This window comes from Trachemys scripta, chromosome 1 (genome assembly GCF_013100865.1).
Source record: "Trachemys scripta elegans isolate TJP31775 chromosome 1, CAS_Tse_1.0, whole genome shotgun sequence".
NCBI lineage: Eukaryota > Metazoa > Chordata > Testudines > Emydidae > Trachemys > Trachemys scripta.
In genome coordinates, this window is record NC_048298.1 from 292,405,144 (window position 1) to 292,424,149 (window position 19,006).

The following is a 19,006-nucleotide window of genomic DNA, read 5'->3' on the forward strand; positions in this document are numbered from 1 at the left end:
TTGGAGTACATGAGGTGTAGTAAATGGTTCTTCAGTTTTTCACCAAGCTTGTCTCTCTAATATCCTGGGACCAACACAGCTCCCCCACCACGGCATATCACACTCCTTAATATATTACTGTAATCCTCATAACACACCTCCGAGGCAGGGAAGCACTGCTACGTCCATTTTACACAGAAGCAGGGGTGCTGGAACCATTTGTTCACTGGGGGTGCTAACAGCTACTGAACCAAACTGTAAACCCTGTATATGATGGAAACTCCTTCAAGCCAGGGGGTGCAGCATATATAGGGGGAGCCCAGATAAGTGATTTGCAGCAGCTCTAGGTTTGTGATAGAGCAGGGAATCAAATCCAGGTCTGGCGAGCCCCGGTCAAACTCCCTAACCTAGACCATCCTTCCTGTCATTTAGTTTTATTACCTGAGCGATAGGGGAAACACCCAGAGAACCGATTGCACGCAATAAATTGAATACCTTGCAGTGATAATTGCCACTTAACGACTACAGGGCAGCAGTCCAAGGGAAGCCCGCCTAGGAATCAGTGCAATGTGCATACAGAGCTCAAAACAAACTCTTGCAGCCAGGCGAGTCCCGCTGCTGCAAAACCCTGGAGCAAACTCCAAAGCTGCTTCTCTGCTCATTTTGTAGTAAACAAGCCCTGCTGCCTGCTCCGGCTACAGGCACCGCACCACCGAGCCAGGCTCAGGCAAACACTCTGACTTACCAGCAGCCACACACACGAAACCCTCATGGAAAATTGGCCTCTGCATAATGCGACAGGCAAATCGTTTCCTAAGCGGCGTGGGGCACCCATTGGCTCGGGCGGGCCCGTCAATCACATGGCGAAGGAGGGGGGAGGAGGCGGGCCCCGCCGCGGCTGCGGGGCGGGCGGGAGTTCCAGTAAGTCCCTGCCGGGCCGCCGCTGAGTCGCTGCTGCCACGGCCGCGTCCCGTACACTCAACAGGCAGCTGCGCGACCGGGGGAGTGAGTCAGGCTGCAGCTGGCGGCCGCGCTGAGCCCCGCGGACCCCACGGCCGCGCTGGCGGGTGCCCCAGCCGGACAGCACCGACCCTCCCCGGGAGCCTTGATGAAGTGGCGGAGCTAAGTGTCCTTCTCCCTCCCCCTACTCCGGGCTCCTGCCCGGGGCTCCCGCTCCCCCCTCTGCTCGCCCCGGGAGCGCTGCGCTCCCTCCAGCCCCGTTCCGCTCCTTCCTGCGGGCTCTCTGCCCGCAGCCTCCCCGGCTGCCTCCCCCGGAGCCCGTCCCCTCCCCACCACCACCATGGCTGAAGCGCCCCAGCTCGTGGACATCGACCCCGATTTCGAGCCGCTGCCCCGGCCCCGCTCCTGCACCTGGCCCCTGCCCAGACCGGAGTTCAACCCGTCCAGCTCGGCCACCTCCAGCCCGGCGCCGTCCTGCGGGGGGCAGCCCGACGGGGCCGCCTCTGCCTCGGCGGTCAGCGTCGATTTCATCGGCAACCTGAGCCTGCTGGAGGAGAGCGAAGACTTCGAGCCGCCGCCGCCCCCGGCCACCGCGGGTGCAGCAGAAGGGGCCGCTCCCGGTGGCGGCTGCCTGTGCGGGGACTTCCAGTGCCAGGAGGCCGGCTGCCTCCACCAGCAGCAACAGCAGCCCGGACCGCCGCTCCAGCAGCAGCACCCCCCGCCGGTGTCTGCCCTGTCCGCGGGTCCCATCCCCGGCCAGCCCCGCAAGAGCAGCTCGGCCCGCCGCAACGCCTGGGGCAACCTGTCCTACGCCGATCTGATCACCAAGGCCATCGAGAGCGCCCCGGAAAAGCGGCTCACCCTGTCTCAGATCTACGAGTGGATGGTCAAGAGCGTCCCCTACTTCAAGGATAAGGGCGACAGCAACAGCTCGGCCGGCTGGAAGGTGAGGCGGCGGGGCGTGGGGAGAGCTGGCCGGCCCGGGACCCTGGGAGGAGTGGGGACACTTGTCTCTTCCCACCTCGCTTTTTTCAGGGGAGGCAGGAAGCTCCTTCCCGGGCGGTGCGGCGCACACCCGGCCCCTCGCTAGCGGGGTGCGTGCCTGGGTTTAGGGTGCACCGGGGATTGCGGAGCATTGCAACCCTCTAGTGATCGGGGAGCTGGAGGGGAAGCAGGGTGGTTGCAGAGCGCTGCAAATTCTGCTCCCTCGCCCCCGTAAGTGAAGTGCACGAAGTTAGAGGGCAGCGTAGTGATTTGCAGGCTGCCCTCTGCCCTCGTTGGCTGTTCACTGCCGCTGGGGTGGCCGGAGCTTAGGCAGGTTGGCTCGGTTTGCAATGTGGTTGAATACTTTAAAAAAGTGTTTCTTTTCCCCCTTCCCCCCGAGAGTTTGTAAGAGACAGGAGGACGTGGCTTAAAGGGGAGATGCAGGGGTTACGTTGTCACAGGTTGCATGTGTCTGCGGCTGTCCCCGGGGGCGAGGGGGTGCCTGCCACTTTCCCCGTTGCCTAAAAGGGCAGCCGAAGTTGCTTGTGCCGGGTTTGTAACTTAGCAGCCAGCCGGCTGCGGAGACTCGCTGTGTCATTTCCCTTTGCAGAGTTGGGACGAACTTAAAGTGACAGAGATTCAAGGGCTAGCGGAGAGCTAGAGAAGCGCAGTGTTAGGGTGCCACGTGCTGGGGGCGACAGGGCAGCAGACACTAGCTCATTTTGCCTGTACTGTGCCCGGTGTGGAGCTAAAGTTCAAGCCTGTCCATGTGTGCAATGCATTTAAAGGGCCGGTGCCTCGTGCTTCAGATCCAGTCCTAAAACACATGGCAGCGCCCTTCACCCACTTCACCACCTTCCCCTGTAAGTAAGTAGGGGAGTACAGAGCCCTTTCCGACAGAGACTTCAATTGCAGTTGATCTTATTGAGGGAATTTGCCATTTTTTAAAGGTAGCTTAGCTAGAGCAAGTAGCGCTAGTGCTATTTCATATAAAATCAACTTTTCATCCTATTGTTCATTATGTGCTCAGGCATTTGATATATGCTTCACAGAAGCAAATAGACAAGTCCTTGCCCCAAGGAATTTACAGTCTAAATTCAGACATGACCCAATAAATAGGGGAGGGGAGGGTCATAAACTAAAACGGGGGAAGGGACATAGGCGGGACAAGGGTTATAGTAACACTGCATGTTTTCCCAGTGAGCTGTGTGTTCATTGTAATGGCTTTGTTAAATTTAGTTTACAGGTTTTTTTAATTAGCGGGACACTGTTTCCCTCAGAATGAAAGCTGCCTGTCTAGAAGTAGCAGACTGCTAGATGACCTGTTGATCATAGAATTTGCTACTCTGCCTTGTACAGGCTGGAATGGGGTAGCAAGCACACACTGGCTGTGCATCAAGTTCTGATTCCAGCTTCAGGGTGGGAGTGATGATAATAACAAACAGCCAAGAGTTCTGGTCTTTCAGACTTCTAAAGCTGTTCAACAGTGGACATGTTCTCTTTAGCAAGTTGCTTGACCTTTCTGTCACTTCACACATCACCAGCAACTCTAAAAGTCGGCCATTGGCTCTAATGATGGCTAGTCAACCTGCTATATTAATCAGTTACATCTTTTCTAAAACTGTCTATTTGAATTGGATTACAAAGTGCTACTTGTCTGAATACACTGATTATTAATGCACCGCCCTTTCCCATAGTCTTTACTGGGGACAATATTTAAACAGTTAATTTACTTCAAAGAAGTTAACCTTTGGTTTGATGCTGTATAAAGCTTGCTTTGTATACTTTCATGACAGAGGTATAAAGGGTTTTGTCACTACCTACCAGATTATTTTTAGAAGAGGCCTTCTGTTTTTTTGCCTCTAAAAAGGGAGAAAAATCCCCCCACGCAGTGGGTTACATCACAGGAATTAATTTGATACCTCCACAGTATTTTACAAGTTTTAGTGTTTTCTTCTGGCTGGTTCATAATATAATTTCAGTCACTATTAGTTGAATTTTGCAATGTTGTAATGTAATGTTGTTATCAGTTTTTCCAAATACATTGTACTTGGGTTTCTAGTTTAGATAATACTTGAGGCTTTTTAAATATTGGGGTAGTTGTCCATCCAAACAATGTCTTTTAAATTTCCCCCCTCTACCGCGGGATATGGTATTCGGAAAGGAACATTTTTTGTTTTTATAGGTAGACAGCATCCTGCAGAGTTCTTGTAGTAGAAAGTTACAAAAACAAAAGGACAATACTTTGCTAAATTTACCGGTAGGAGCTAAGAAACCTAAAGGTTGATGTGTGTGAAGAAATTTGAATGATCAAGCTTAACAGAAAGACCAGCATTTAAAAATGAGATCTTTCAGGTGGTTGTGCAGTCGGTTGGTATAGACTGAGATTATGTCAAGTGCATTTTCAGTTTGAGTAAAGGAGTATTTAAAAAACTAGAAAGTCTAAAAAGAATGTCACTAACTAATTACTTTGTATTCTATTACTTTTGGTGGTGCATTGTTTTAACAAGCCCTACAGAGCTTTAGCTCTCAAATTAAGACTTTCCTGTTCCCAACATTTGTTTATAGACTAAAAAACTGCTACTGTTACTTTGTTGGATGTGGAATGTTTGGGGGTTTTGGGGGCTGTCATAGTCTATGAACCCCTATTTAAGTATGGCTTTTTTAATGTTTATTGTACTGTCTTCTTGAGCATAAGTCACTGTGATTCCTTTTTCTCCTCGTGCATATTTTTGACAGGGTGGTAGGAAAGTGGTTAACCACTTATACATCCAGTCATTCCTAATTTCTTGCTTAGGTAGTAGGTGGAGGCTTTTTTACACCCCCCTCCCCCCCCCACACACACTTCAGGGTTAGTTATCTAAATCCTGTTGAACTGAAAACCCTCATGCAGTCTGCTCCACCATAATATGTTCTAGGATATTTTGCTTTTAACCAGTTTTATAGCTGAGTTGACTGAGGCACAAGGAGTTCAAGTCACTTGCCTCATTTAACATGATGAATCAATGGCTAAGCTTGAATAAGGGTCTTTTTGGCTCAGGATCTGTTATTTTAGTACAGTATTGTAATCAGTGGACTTTTTTTAGGTGTAATTAAAACATTCTAAATTTCAGTCAGTTATGGGCCCTGAAAAAGGAGTGTTACTAGGAAGGTTGAATATAGATTAGAGGGTGAACTTTTGCTGACAAAATTTGTAATGGTCTTGGGTCCATTTATTTATGGCCTGCAATACACAGTATAGTATAGTTGCCTCTTTCTCACTTGGATTGCATGTCTTATTTGGTAAAATGTCTGAAAAAAACTTTCCATATTGTTGTTGTTAGAGTTTAGATGCTTTTACAATTATAAACCTAATGTAGTGAGCTGTCAAATTACACACCTTGTTTTGAGTAGAAATTCAGAATGAAATGTTTAAACAAGATCTAATTTCCAGTGCCTTCAGCCTTAGTTATGATATTCTGCATTGGTAACTGATTATTTAGGTCACTGAATATGTCTCCTCAGTTTCAAGTGTCTGTGATTCTATAACTACCAAATTGTAATTTCAGTTGTTAAAATTCTTTTAGTGAAAAATGCAGTTTAACTAGGTCAGCTTTATCTATCAGGTACTGAAAATAAACAGAGTCCAGGTCTAGTCTGATATATTTCTTGATTGTTAAAACTTCATCTCCATATTGTGAATAAAAGGAATGTGAAAGCGAAAGGCAATATAATTTTACATTACACAGAAATTGTACTTAAGTACATACTTAAGTAACCTTTACTAAAGTAGGTAAAATTGATCTCAGTTATATGTGTGCGTAGTCTGCGTAGAGTTCCTGAGAATTTCTAGTCTGAAATGTAAACTCTGCCAGCCCCCCTCAAAAAACCAGTGCCCACATGCTCATCAACTCTTCTGAATGAATCATGCAACAAAGGGAGAGCCTAAACATTCTTTACTAAACCCTTTTGTACTATTGAACGGTAACAAACACTGTTGATAACCATATTTGCTTAAAAAGAATTGTAGAAAGACCAAGATCTGTTGTAGTGATAACAAGAAAGTTACTGAGTATGTTGTGAAGAAGCACAAAGATTTATGGTACTATTCCAGTCAAAACAATCTCTTACCCAAGTTATGCGGATAAGGGTAGAATGTGGTTAAGAAATGGAGTCTGTTGTGGTGGCAGTGGACTTACCTCTGAGGGAAATAACTATGGGTAACTTTTTTCCTCATATAAGTCTGATTTTTGGTTAGATATCCTATATAAACTCAGACACCTGGTGTGCACACACTGCATGATGTGCAGCTTTGTTTTACTTCAGAACAGTTGTGAGATTAATTATAAAGAACATCTATCACATCCTCTTTCAGCACTTGCTGCTCTAGTTCTTTTATTCAGCCTTTGAAAATGGAATAAAGCCAAAAGTTGACCCTACCAACATTCAGATATCCTCAGAGTAATTCTTTAGACAGAATGTTCTGTTGAAACAGAAAATACTACTAACTTTTGATGGCTTTCGCTGTAAATTGGGTATATTTAAGTCTTGTGGAGATTATTAAGATTGCATCACTGGTTACACCTTCTTGACTTCTGGCTTAGTGAAGGCTTGATCACCTAGATTTACCTGTTGTCCTGGCTATAGGAATGAGACTAGATGATAGCAAGTTGCAGAAGTATGAGTGGAAGTATGCCTGATAGGGTGAGTCCAAAGCATATGCTAAGTTGAATGTCTTTATCCATAAGAATTGTTGTAGTGGTCTTGACTAACTCATCATTGAATAAGTGTCTATACAAAGATGATTCTAGGGTGTGGTATTGATTGAAAAGCCACATAACACAATCTTAAATATTTCAAAAGCCTTTTGCAAATAGAGTACAGAGCACTTTACAAAAATTTGAGAAACCTTAATTTGATATCTGAATAACTGGAAATAACAAAAATACATTCCATCCTGAAGTATTTAAAATAGGTTTTATCAAACATGTAGGTTTTTTTTAATATGGAAGGTGATAGGATTCTAGTTGATAGACACTGAATTTACACTGCAGAATTGTTACATGCTCAAACAGTCATAATACAAGAAGTGTAGGTATCTAACTTTGTGCCTTTGCGATAGAAATTGATACTTTCCTAAGTGATTCGTGGACTGATAACATCATGCATTGCTATATGTCTTTAACTTTCAGTGAGAGGGACTCTGCCAACTTAAAACATATTGTAAATAAACATATTTGGTCTGATGTCAAAATAAATCTTTCATAGCCATAAATGTCTGTCCATTGCCACCTCATTTCATACAAGCCACTAAATAGCTCTCAGTAGTAACTTTCACTATTTTTAATTGGCAAGATTCAAACCCAGTGACTCAAGTGAGAGGCTCTGTATAGAAGAGTGCCTGCATTCTTATTTATGTGCTGAGATGTTATGATCAGGAAAATAAAGCCAGTTTTGGGAATTAGTACTTGTGGCAAACTTATGTGGCAATAGCATATTTGTTTTAAAGGGATGTATATGTATCTCGGATGTACAGGTTAGTTTAATGTAATATTAAAATGATTCTGGCAACTTGAAAGCTAGTTAGTTCGGTTTAAAAAAAAAGAATTAAGTGACTTCAGGTCTGAGGTCTTCTTGCCAACTTCTGTGGCTTTATAAACTCATTTTCCTATTCTGTTTCAGACAACAGAAGACAACAGTATTTTTAAAGGTCCACACAGATAGGCGCAAAACTGACTGTTTTGGGGCAACAATGAAATTAATGGACAGAAAATTCATGTGCTGTCAAATGCACATGAAAGAGCTTTTCCATCTTTTAGTTATACCAGCTGTAACAGTAGTAGATTTAAAAAACCCTCACTTCTGTATGATTTAAAAAAAAAAATTATCAGGCCCCTGTAGGTTGCACAGAATTAAAGTAGCAGGAAGTCAGGAATGTGAAAATTAAAAATTCAGACAGTAATGTTAATTTGATCATACTACAGATCCTATATATTTTAAATTTTACCCTTATGCCATATATATGAATGTAATATTAAGGTATATGATTAAGTAAAAAAACAAACCAAGACTGGAACATAGTGTGTATGTCCAAGGTGGCTCGAGTTAATGTTTCCGATTAAATCTTGAATGCGAACCTAAAATGTGCAGAATACTGTGAATGCAACAAAATTGCATACAGTCGAAGATCACAATTTCTCTTCTTGATAAAGCAGGTTGGTTTTGGTGTGGATTTTCCTGTGTGTGTTTCATTAATGCTTATAATCTTTCTTATACAAACTGTTAATGCAGCAGCAGCACATGTCCCTGTGCAAGTCCTCTCCTAAGGCTGGGCAGTTTGAACATGCATTTCATATCCTAAAGGGGAACATACTTTCATTAGCATCTATTAACAATCAGAGATGAATATTGAGCATGCTCTTAAGTGTTTTTTTTTTTTTTTTTAAAGTGCTTTAACATTTTTATTTATTTCCTACCTTACTTGTCTCCTCCCCACCCCCCATGCCCATGTACTCTGTGGTAAGATGGACCTAGGTTTTGTGGTAAAAGCCCATGATTCTGTCATCCTCTCATGGCGAAATAAAATTAGGCAATCTGTATGTTAGCCATTGTGGTGTGGCCGTTTTATAATACATTCAGTTTGGTTATGTCCTTTTCTGATTTTTTTTTTTAATATGCTCCAGATTTTTGTATTAACTGCATTGTAGAAGTTGTCAGGGGAACTGGAGATTTTGGTAGCTATGGCTTTTGGCACACGGGACAGTGTAAGAGAGGCAATCTGAGATGGTGGGATAAAGCTTTTAGTTGGATGTTTCTGATAAAATAATCCACAGTAAAATAATTGGCAGTGTTCTTTAGATTTGAGTCAACACTATTGAGATAAATTGGGCAGTTCACGCCTCTATGAACTATTGTTTCAGGCTGTCTGCAGATTCAAGATGACACTGCCTTGTTATTTTACAAACCATGAATGCTAGACACTCTTTTTTAAATGAATGCTTTGAGAGCATAATTGCTGACAAATTCCATGGCAATGGAATTGCAAAATACACAGGACACTGGTTATGACCATGCTGAGCTTCAGTCTTCAGCCACCTTTTTGTTTTGGAAAAAATGTGAAAACAGGGAGTTCTAATGGAAGTGATTTTGTAACTCTGAGTATAGCAGGTACTGATCCTGCCAGCTAATTAATACAAAGACATACCAAATATTTCTAGTAAATACTCTTTCTTTCTTTCTTTCTTTCTTTCTTTCTGAAATTATATACAATAGCGGTTCTGAGCTGATGATAGGCGTCTGTTTGAAGTCAGGAGGGACCTCAGGTTAAGTCATACATGCAGCAGTTAACTGTGACTTTCTTAGCATTTGCTAGTTTACACTAGAGTATTGATGAGTTGTGTAGAATTTTTATTTATGAATTAAAATGCAGGGCAGTTGAATTTGATGTGGTAAGAATTCTGCCCTTTACCACACTAGCCTGAACTTATTATATCTAAAATGCACAGGGGAACAATCATGCATGTATTGGAGAACTGCATTTATGCTTCTGCATATAGAATTTCACTAGTTTGGACTGTATTTAAATATTGTTTACTGCACTTTACCTACTGAAAAGAATATATTTGCTGAGTTATTCATGAGTCTTCATCCAGCAAAGTTGCTGTGTAGCTGTCTTTTAGGCTTGTAATGTGCATCTATCATGTGTTAGCCCTGGTGCAATGTAACATGACTGCTTTTTTAGTAGCTTTCAATTAGGTCATAAATGAGGATACAGTGAATGAAATCAAATGCTAAGATTGCACTGGAGACTGCTGCAGATTTTTGATTTCACTAGTCTTGGTATCTATTTTAGATCTCTTTTATATGAATATTGAAGAAACTACGTGTCATGAAGTTGCTTAAAATCTGAGAGATGCTTAAGGGGTGGGTTTATTTGCTCCATTTGAAACACTGTTGCGATAGTTGCTAAAGATTTTGAAGTACTTTACCATTTGTGGATACATCAGGGGACAAGAGGCTCAGTTTGAAAAGTGTTTGCTGAAAATCTGCTGGAACTGCGTGCATCGCTGGGTGGAGTGGATTAGTCCTAGAATTTTGATGTGCAGAGGAAAAAGTTAAGGCTTATTGCTGAATAATGTGGGAGGAAAAAATGAGGTTTAACAGAGGTAATGAGAAGACCTGGCTATGTTTCAGTACTCCTTAAACTTTGTAAGTTGCAAGTTACAACTTACAAAGAGAATAGCTAAGTGGTTGTTGGTGTATCATACGTGTGCTGCTGCTGCTGCTTTTATTGAGAAGGTTTCCTCATTCTAAGCCGATGGCTGATGACATTTAGGGCTGAAACTTCTCTGAAATGTTTCTGAAATATTTGTTGTTGGTCTAGAAATTAATTTTTGGGCAAGCTAGAAAATCCTTTCAGCTGTTTGGTTTGCAACAGCACAGAGTAATGTTTTCAGTGATTATTGCGGCTGTCTTGTGCTCACATAATTCAAGCAGTTTAAGTTCCAAATTTCACATACATGTACTGAATATAGTATATTGTGCATGTGCAGTACATTTCCTTACAAGAGTACTTATCCAGACTTATATTTTGAGAACCCCACAATCTGCTTTACAAGCTAAAGATGGCCTCTTTCCTGCAGAGTATAGAAACTAAATTATATCTGTGCACTGTAATACATAGAAGCACTTGCATAAGTGATTAGATATTGCAATACGTGAAGACAGTATATTATTCAGAAGTCCTCCCATATTAGACCTTCCCAGTGCTGGCACTGAAATGTGAAAGAACTGTGTAAATCCCACTGTCACTGCCCTTTTCTTTCTCTCTCTTTTGAAAGGTATTAAAAGCTCAAAAACACTATTAAAGCAGTGCAAAAACTGAGATTTTAATTGCCCACCAAAAAAAGGGGGGAGGAATTGAAAGCTGTTGTTCCCACAACAACCAGAGGCGCTGTCATAATGGATGTAGAAAGCATTGGGGAAATCAGATAGACAGTAATGAAATATTTATATGTGCAAGCAGCCATTTTATTCTCCATGGAAACTATAACTTTGTACAAAGTTAGAACTTTTATTTAAAGGGGCCAGATGGCGCAGTGCAGCTACTTTGCTTCACATAACCTAAAGTAATTGGTGTGGGGAGATCACTCCAATGTAAAGCTGATCCTCTGCTGACATAGGCAATGTGCAGCTCTGATGGCACTCCCTTTCCCTTTTGCCCCATCTTCTGTAATACAGAAGCATGCATGGGGGAAGGTGGTATGCCTGAAAAGCAGTTATACCCTGTTATTTTGCAGCTGTGTTTTCTGCCCCATGCAGCTGGTCTAAATTTGATCAGTTCTTCAGTCCTTATGCTGCTCTAATCCAGCACACAGGCTCTTTTACAGAACAGCAGCTGGATCAAGAAAGAGCGACATGATCCTTAAGGAACCTTTTCATTCCTCCCACCTTGTACTCTACTGATCTGCTGGATCTGGCCTAGTCTCAGTCTTAACGTTGCATTCATATAGGTTTTATGAAGTACATAGAATTTCTTTTTTTTTAATAGTGAATTCATCAGTGTTTTATTATTTAGACTGCCTTACTGCTAGACCACTTGTGACAGTCCTTATTTAACATCTTGTAAAGAAACTTTTCCCATGGTCATACATGCTGGGTTTTGAGAGTGTCTTAGGAGTGCTGAGGTGCAAGAATTGGTTATATAAAAGAGTAGTTCAAATACAGATTACATCAACTTTTCAAATAGGTAATAGAACTACATAGATCCGATCAGATTTTGGGTTTAACATTGATAGTGCGAATTTGTGATTCCATATTACAACACAAGTTAGCAAATTCTTTAATTCTCTCAGGTTTGACTCCAGTAATTATCCGTTTAAACTAGGCAGTTAGATAAGACTGAAGCAACTTGTTCTAAATATGGTGACTTGTTAGACTGCATTTATTGTGCAAATGAGCTTACATCCTGCAAGATCAGCAGAAATGTTTGTTTACTTAAAGGGAAGTGGATTAAATTAGGTGACTTTAATTACATGAATTGCATACCTATCAGTAATGAGATTAAGGCATTGGATTTGTTACCCACTACGCTATAGAAGGCTGTCTTCCTATGCCCATAAAGCGAATAAGATAATTGCAAGTGGTGATTGAGCTAAAGCCACCCCAAATTTCATTTGCAAGTTGGTAAAGTGTTGTTGCCACTGGAGTATATTTAGAGTCAGACATCACTTCTCTGCTAGTCCAGAAGGCACATTTTGGCCTATTTTAAACAGCTGAAGGGAGAAAGAGAACACTTACAATGGCGCTACTTCAGAGTAAAACTGGAGTAATGCAGTAATGAATCAGGGCTGAAGAGTCCTAGTTTGCCTACAGTGGGTGCAATTTGTATATGCCAGATTAAATCAATCCCTTAAATAAAGTGGGTTTTTTTTGCAAACTCAATGAATTAATATATTAAAATTTCTCTAGTGTTTGGGACCCAGTTTCACTACTTTTAGAGGGGTTGCTTTAGAATCATTGTGTTATGGAATTACTGTAGTCCTAGGTCTCTTAAATTAGTGCTTTTAATTTCCAGTCAAGGTATCTGATTTTTGGGTAAAGAGGAACTTTTAATTCTTTTTTTAAAATCAGAAAAGAAAAAAAAGTTCTTTCTTGCAGCTATTGAAGTATCAACAGAGTCTAACATTACTAGCTCTGATTTGTTGAATGTGAGCAACCATCAATAATTCCCCCTTGAATCATTGGCCTTGGCTACACTTGCAGATGTACAGCGCTGTGAGTTAAACCTGACTTCGTGCAGCTGAGTAGGGAAAGCGCTGGAGTCTGTCCACACTGACAGCTGCCCAGCGCACTGTCGTGGCCACATTTGCGGCAATTGCAGCGCTATTGGGAGTGGTGCATTATGGGCAGCTATCCCACAGAGCACCTGTTCCCATTCAGGCGCTGTGGGTTGTGGGAAGGGGGCGGGGGATTCTGGGTCCTGTCCCAATGTCCCGTGATGCATCGCTTCGCATTCCAGAAATCCCTTTGTTTCCGTCCACCTTTGGCGCCATCTTTCAATGGTTTCTGTGCAGCGCGATCTGTCTGTGGGAAATGGAGTCCGAACTGTTGAGGCGTATGCTGACGAGTCTCGCCACCACCTTACATTTGGCTGTCGAACTATTCCTTAAGATCCAAAATGACAGTGAGAGTGAGGAGTCTGATGATGCTATCGAGCCGTGTAACGTGTACGACACGAAATTGCTTGTGGCATTCATGGACATGCTCAGCACCGTGGAACGCCATTTTTGGGCTCAGGAAACAAGCACAGAGTGGTGGGATCACATCGTCATGGAAGTCAGGGATGATGAGCAGTGGCTGCAGAACTTTCGGATGAGAAAAGCCACTTTCATGGGACTGTGTGAGGAGCTCGCCCCCACCCTGCGACGCAAGGACACGAGATTGAGAGCTGCCCTGCCAGTGGACAAGCGGGTGGCTATTGCAATCTGAAAGCTGGCAACTTCAGACAACTACCGGTCGGTCGCAAACCAGTTTGGAGTGGGAAAGTTGACTGTTGGAATCGTGTTGATGCAAGTTTGCAAGGCCATTAATCGCATCCTACTCAGAAGAACTGTGACTCTGGGTAACGTGCAGGAAATAGTGGATGACTTTGCACAAATGGGGTTCCCTAACTGTGGAGGGGCAATAGATGGGATGCACATTCCTATTCTGGCACCACCCCACCTAGGATCCGAGTACGTTAATCGGAAGGGCTATTTCTCTATGGTTCTCTAGGCGCTTGTGGATCACCGTGGACGTTTCATTGACATTAAAACAGGCTGGCCCGGAAAGGTGCATGACGCACGCATCTTTCGGAATACTTGGCAGTTCAGGAAGATGCAGGCTGGGACTTTTTTCCCAGAGCGGAAGATCACGGTAGGGGAAGTTGAAATGCCCATTGTGATCCTTGGAGATCCCGCTTACCCGTTAATGCCGTGGCTCATGAAACCCTACACAGGGAGCCTTGATAGCAGGAAGGAACGGTTCAACTATAGGCTGAGCCAGTGCCAAATGACTGTGGAGTGTGCCTTTGGCCGTTTAAAGGGCCACTGGCGATCTCTGTATGGGAAGCTGGACTTGGCCGAAAACAGCATCCCCGCAGTTATATCCGCGTGCTGTGCCCTCCATAATATTTGTGAAGGGAAGGGTGAAAGCTTCACTCAGGCATAGACCTCCGAGGTTCAACACCTGGAGGCTGAATTTGCACAGCCAGAGAGCAGGGCTATTACAAGGGCCCAGCGCGGGGCTGCAAGGATTAGGGATGCCTTGAGGGAGCAATTTGAGGCTGAAAACCAGCAGTGATATCTGGTGCCCTGCACGGGAGTGAAGTGCAGTAGTTCCAATCTTGTCTTAGCAGACAAGCAGACTTGCAGTGCCTGTTTATTTCCTGGGCTAAGGAGTCTTTTACTTTATGCAATAATAAAGAATGTTTTCAAAGCCAAAGAATCCATTTATTGAAAAGAAACAAGGGGGTGGAGTGGGGAACAGTACAATCACAGATTTGCGTATGTCCTGTCTGGTGTGCTGTGCAGTGAGTGCTGCACTTCAGGACAGCTATACTGCATGGTGATGGGGGTTGAGTGCAGAGGGTAAGGGTCGTGGTTTTCAGGGCTGGGTGATGAAGATACTGGAGGCAGCGGGTGGCGTGAAGAACACGGAAGTTGGGGAAAGTGGGTTGGAGGTGACAGTGGGGCACAACGGAAAGAGTTTTGGGACAAGGGCTGTGTGGGGGGGTGGCCTTTGCGTTTGCGGTACTGCTCCTCTTTCTGCACGGCTACCAGCTCCTGGATAGCATCTGCTTGGCGCTCCAGGATGCTTATGAGCCCATCGGTGCTTTGCTGCCGGTGCGCGGTGCTTTGCGGCCGGTGCGCTGCGTTTTCCTGGCGGATCCTGCTTTCTCTCTCCCTCCAGTCCTGTGCTTTTTCATTCTCTTTAATAGATTGCCGCATCACTTCTTGCAGCATGTCTTCTTTGCTTTTTCGAGATCTCTTCCTGAGTCTTTGCAGTTTCTGAGCAGGCGATAAGAGGGACAACTGAGGTTTCAAGGCTGATGCAGCTGTATAGGCAAAACGCAACATTTAACAGAGGCAGCATTATTTATACCAGACACTTATGGAGTAGAAAACCAGACACTTATACCCCCACTTAAGGAGTAGAAAACACACAGGGCCTACACAATAGCATAATTTTCCTGCCGAAACAGAGCGCACACATCCCCCAGGAGCTTCAAAATAGTGAGTAAGGGGGACTGATTGTTTCAGGGCTGCACCGTCCTCTGGGTTTCTGTGCCTTGGGGAGAGCCAACAGCTTCAGGGGACACCTACACTGAACACTGTCCCAACATTTTCCACAGGAGTTCGTCTTGGATGATATCTCGCTGCTGAGGGTGACCTGGGAAGCAAGGGAGGGTCTTCTACTGCAATGCGGCTTCCGCCCTGGCCCTTATGCAGCTTGCCTGTGTGCAGCAATGGTCCCCCCCCCGCCCCTCACGGCACAGTGGCGCAGACACGTTAGCCTGGCTGGGACAAGGACCACGGTGGCTCTCCCGATAAACCTGCGCAAGCACATTGCCCACGTTCTGGATGAGACATTCGAGGAGATTACCAAGGCCGATTACCGCGATGCGATAAACCACATCAATGCACTATTCCGCATCTAGGCATGCATGCGTAACCCTCCTCTCCCAAAGAGCCCGCACCGAAAAAATTCCTTCCCGGAAAAAAAAAAAAAACGCTTACCGGGAACCTGCTCTTCTGTTTGTCCTCCACCAAGTACCAGCCGCTGCGACTGGCTACCTTCCTCCTGGCTCGAGAAGAGCTCCTGGCTGCATGGCTCCAGGGATTCAGTGGTGGGCCGGATGGAAACACCCCGATCACTCCCGTTTTCCTTCTCCTCCTCCCCCCTCCCCCCCCCCACCGGCTCTGAAGTGTCCATGGTGGTGCTCGGAGTGGAGGTGGGGTTAACCCCAAGTATCGCATCCAGCTCTTTGTAGAATCGGCAGGTCGCGGGGGGAGCACCCGAGCGGCTGTTTGCGTCGCGGGCTTTGCGGTAGGCACTCCGCAGCTCCTTCACTTTAATCCTGCGCTGCAGGGCGTCCCGGTCATAGCCCCTTTCCATCATGTCCTTTGATACCTTCCCAAAGGTATCGTAATTCCTACGGCTGGAGCGCAGCTGGGACTATACAGCTTTCTCCTGCCAAACACTAATGAGGTCCAGCAACTCGCCATTGTTCCATGCTGGGGCTTGCTTGGCGCGTGGAGGCAGGGTCATCTGGAAAGATTCGCTGATAGCACTCCACGCCACGCTGGGCTGAGCAAACAGGAAGGGGATTTTTAAAATTCCCGGGGAACGTAAGGGGTCGGTCACATGGCTGAATATCTGTGGCTAGGGCAGTAGAGTTTCAACTGATGACCAGAGTGGCTAGAACAGGCATTGTGGGATACTGCTGAATAATTCTGGAGGCCGTTCACAGCGCATTGGGTGGCCACACTGGCGCCGCAGCGCTGCAGCGGCAGCGCAATATTCGCTATTCCTCTCAGAGAGGTGGAGTACGTGCAGCGCTGCAACCACGGAGATACAGCGCTGCAAATGCTTTACCAGTGTGGACGGGGAGTAAGGTACAGTGCTGGGGGAGCCTTTACAGCGCTGTAACTTGCAAGTGTAGCCAAGGCCATTGTCAGATTCAAACCTTGGAAGAAGGAAAAACAGTTGGGAGATGCTTGTGCCAGGGTGAACCTAAATCTTTTCACTCTAAGGAGACTTGAGATTGGCCACTAAAATATTAGTTCATTGACTAGTAATAGGCCAGTTCACCAATTCCTTTTTGTTAAGAGTTTGAATTATGAGCTAATAGCCCTTTTACGTCAGGATTTCAAGTTGGCTGGAGTTTTCTTAAAGACTTACTTTTAGTTCTTAGACTAGCTTGCAAATATTCTGGCAGTTCATGTGTATCTGGCACTGATATACTGTAGGTAACAGGAAGGAATAAGACTTCCTGTTATGTATTACAGGGAGTATGTTAATTATCTAGTGATAAATATATACCAGTTAAGACTATTTAAAGTAGAATATTTATGGTGGCGAGTCTTAAAAATATTGTGCTTTTGGTTGATCTCTGTTTATGTTCTTCCAATAAAGCATTTTGTTTTTTTCTCATTGTTCCAGCAAGGAAAGTAAATAGTTGAGGTAGAGTGGAAGATTCATGATAAAGAAGCAGTTCAGAAAGAGATTTCTTAGTTAGGTTCCTTAATGTGAAATCTCTAGTTGGTCAGCAGTCCTGATAACAGAATGCTTTCTTAAAAAATAAATAAATCTGCATGAATTTGATGCTAATGAACATGAAGGATTAATCTGCTAGAGACAGGTATGGTGCAGGGACTGGGTTCTCTGCACAGCGCAGTCTCCAACTATTTCAAATTGCCTCTTCTCTGTTAATCTAGACCTGGGCCTTTTGAACCAAGGGTACATCTACACTACAGCGGGGAGTCGATTTAAGATACGCAAATTCAGCTACGTGAATAGCGTAGCTGAATTCGACGTATTGCAGCCGACTTACCCCGTTGTGAGGACGGCGGCAAAATTGACTTCTGCGGCTTTTTGTCGGCGGCGCTTACTACCACCTCCGCTGGTGGAGTTAGAGCGCCGATTCGGGGATCGATTGTCGCGTCCCGTTGGGACGCGATAAATCGATCCCCGAGAGGTCGATTTCTACCCGCTGATTCAGGCGGGTAGCATAGACCAGACCCAAGACTGCCTTGTGCCAAAATGGAGGCTTTGGCTAGACCGGGGTGGGCAAACTTTTTGGCCTGAGGGCCACATCAGGGTTCTGAAACTGTATGGAGGGACAGGTAGGGAAGGCTGTGCCTCCCCAAACAGCCTGGCCTCCGCCTCCTCCCACTTCCTGCCCCCCTCAGAATCCCTGACCCATCCAACCCCCTCTGCTCCTTGTCCCCTGGCCCTCCCCACCTCTAACTGCCCACTGGGACCCCATCCCCTATCCAATCCTCCCTGCCCCCTGACTGCCCGGATCCCTATCCACACCCCCGCCCCCTTACAGGCCCCCCGGGACTGCCCCCCCTCCCCCCCCCCCCTCCCCCCCCCCCACCCCCCCCCCCCCCCCCCCACTCCCTACCCCCTTACCATGCTGCTCAGAGCAGCAGGACTGGCAGCCGTGCTGCCCGGCCGGAGCCAGCTGTGCCGCCGTGCAGCCTGGCAGGAGCTCACAGCCCTGCTGCTCAGAGCGCTGAAAGCACGGCGAGGTGAGGCTGCAGGGAAGGGGGGACTGCAGGGGAGGGGCTGGGGGACAGCCTCCCCAGCCAGGAGCTCAAGGGCCAGGCAGCATGGTCTCACGGGCAGTAGTTTGCCCATCTCTGGGCTAGACCAATGTCCAGGAAAGTTTAGGGCAAGAACACAATTGTTTTAACCTAATCAAATTGAACTTCGATCTTTTGATTCAAACTTGATTTGAACCTAGATCTTAGGAGTTCATAGGAAAGAGAAAAAAAAATCCTTTTTTGGGGGGGAAGGGGAACCCAAAATGTAATTAGATTCCTAATTAGAGGCCACTTTGCTTTCTTTCCATGCATTAGGATGGCTTTGTGAAGCCATCCTAATGGAGGTCACAGGTGTATAAATGTTATTACAGAGGCTATGGCTACACTAGAGAGCTTACAGTGGTGCAGCTGCATCGCTGTAAGCTCTCCAGTGTAGCTGCTCTAAACAGACGGGAGCGAGTTTTTGGAAAGTGTAGGGGACAATTTCCTGGTGCAAGTGCTGGAGGAACCAACTAGGGGCAAAGCTTTTCTTGACCTGCTGCTCACAAACAGGGAAGAACTAGTAGGGGAAGCAAAAGTGGATGGGAACCTGGGAGGCAGTGACCATGAGATGGTCGAGTTCAGGATCCTGACACAAGGAAGAAAGGAGAGCAGCAGAATACGGACCCTGGACTTCAGAAAAGCAGACTTTGACTCCCTCAGGGAACAGATGGGCAGGATCCCCTGGGAGAATAACATGAAGGGCAAAGGGGTCCAGGAGAGCTGGCTGTATTTTAAAGAATCCTTATTGA

General features: G+C 45.4%; 1 protein-coding gene across 1 annotated transcript in view; it reads left to right on the forward strand.

Annotated features, from left to right (window-relative positions):
- The first annotated feature begins 911 nt into the window (after positions 1-911).
- The window catches only part of FOXO1 (forkhead box O1), a 92,068-nt gene continuing 73,973 nt past the window's right edge, over positions 912-19,006 (forward strand). The window contains exon 1 of the mRNA XM_034758564.1: positions 912-1,885. Coding sequence (XP_034614455.1) covers positions 1,280-1,885 — 606 coding nt within the window. The 5' untranslated portion in view covers positions 912-1,279. The remainder of the gene's footprint in view (positions 1,886-19,006) is intronic.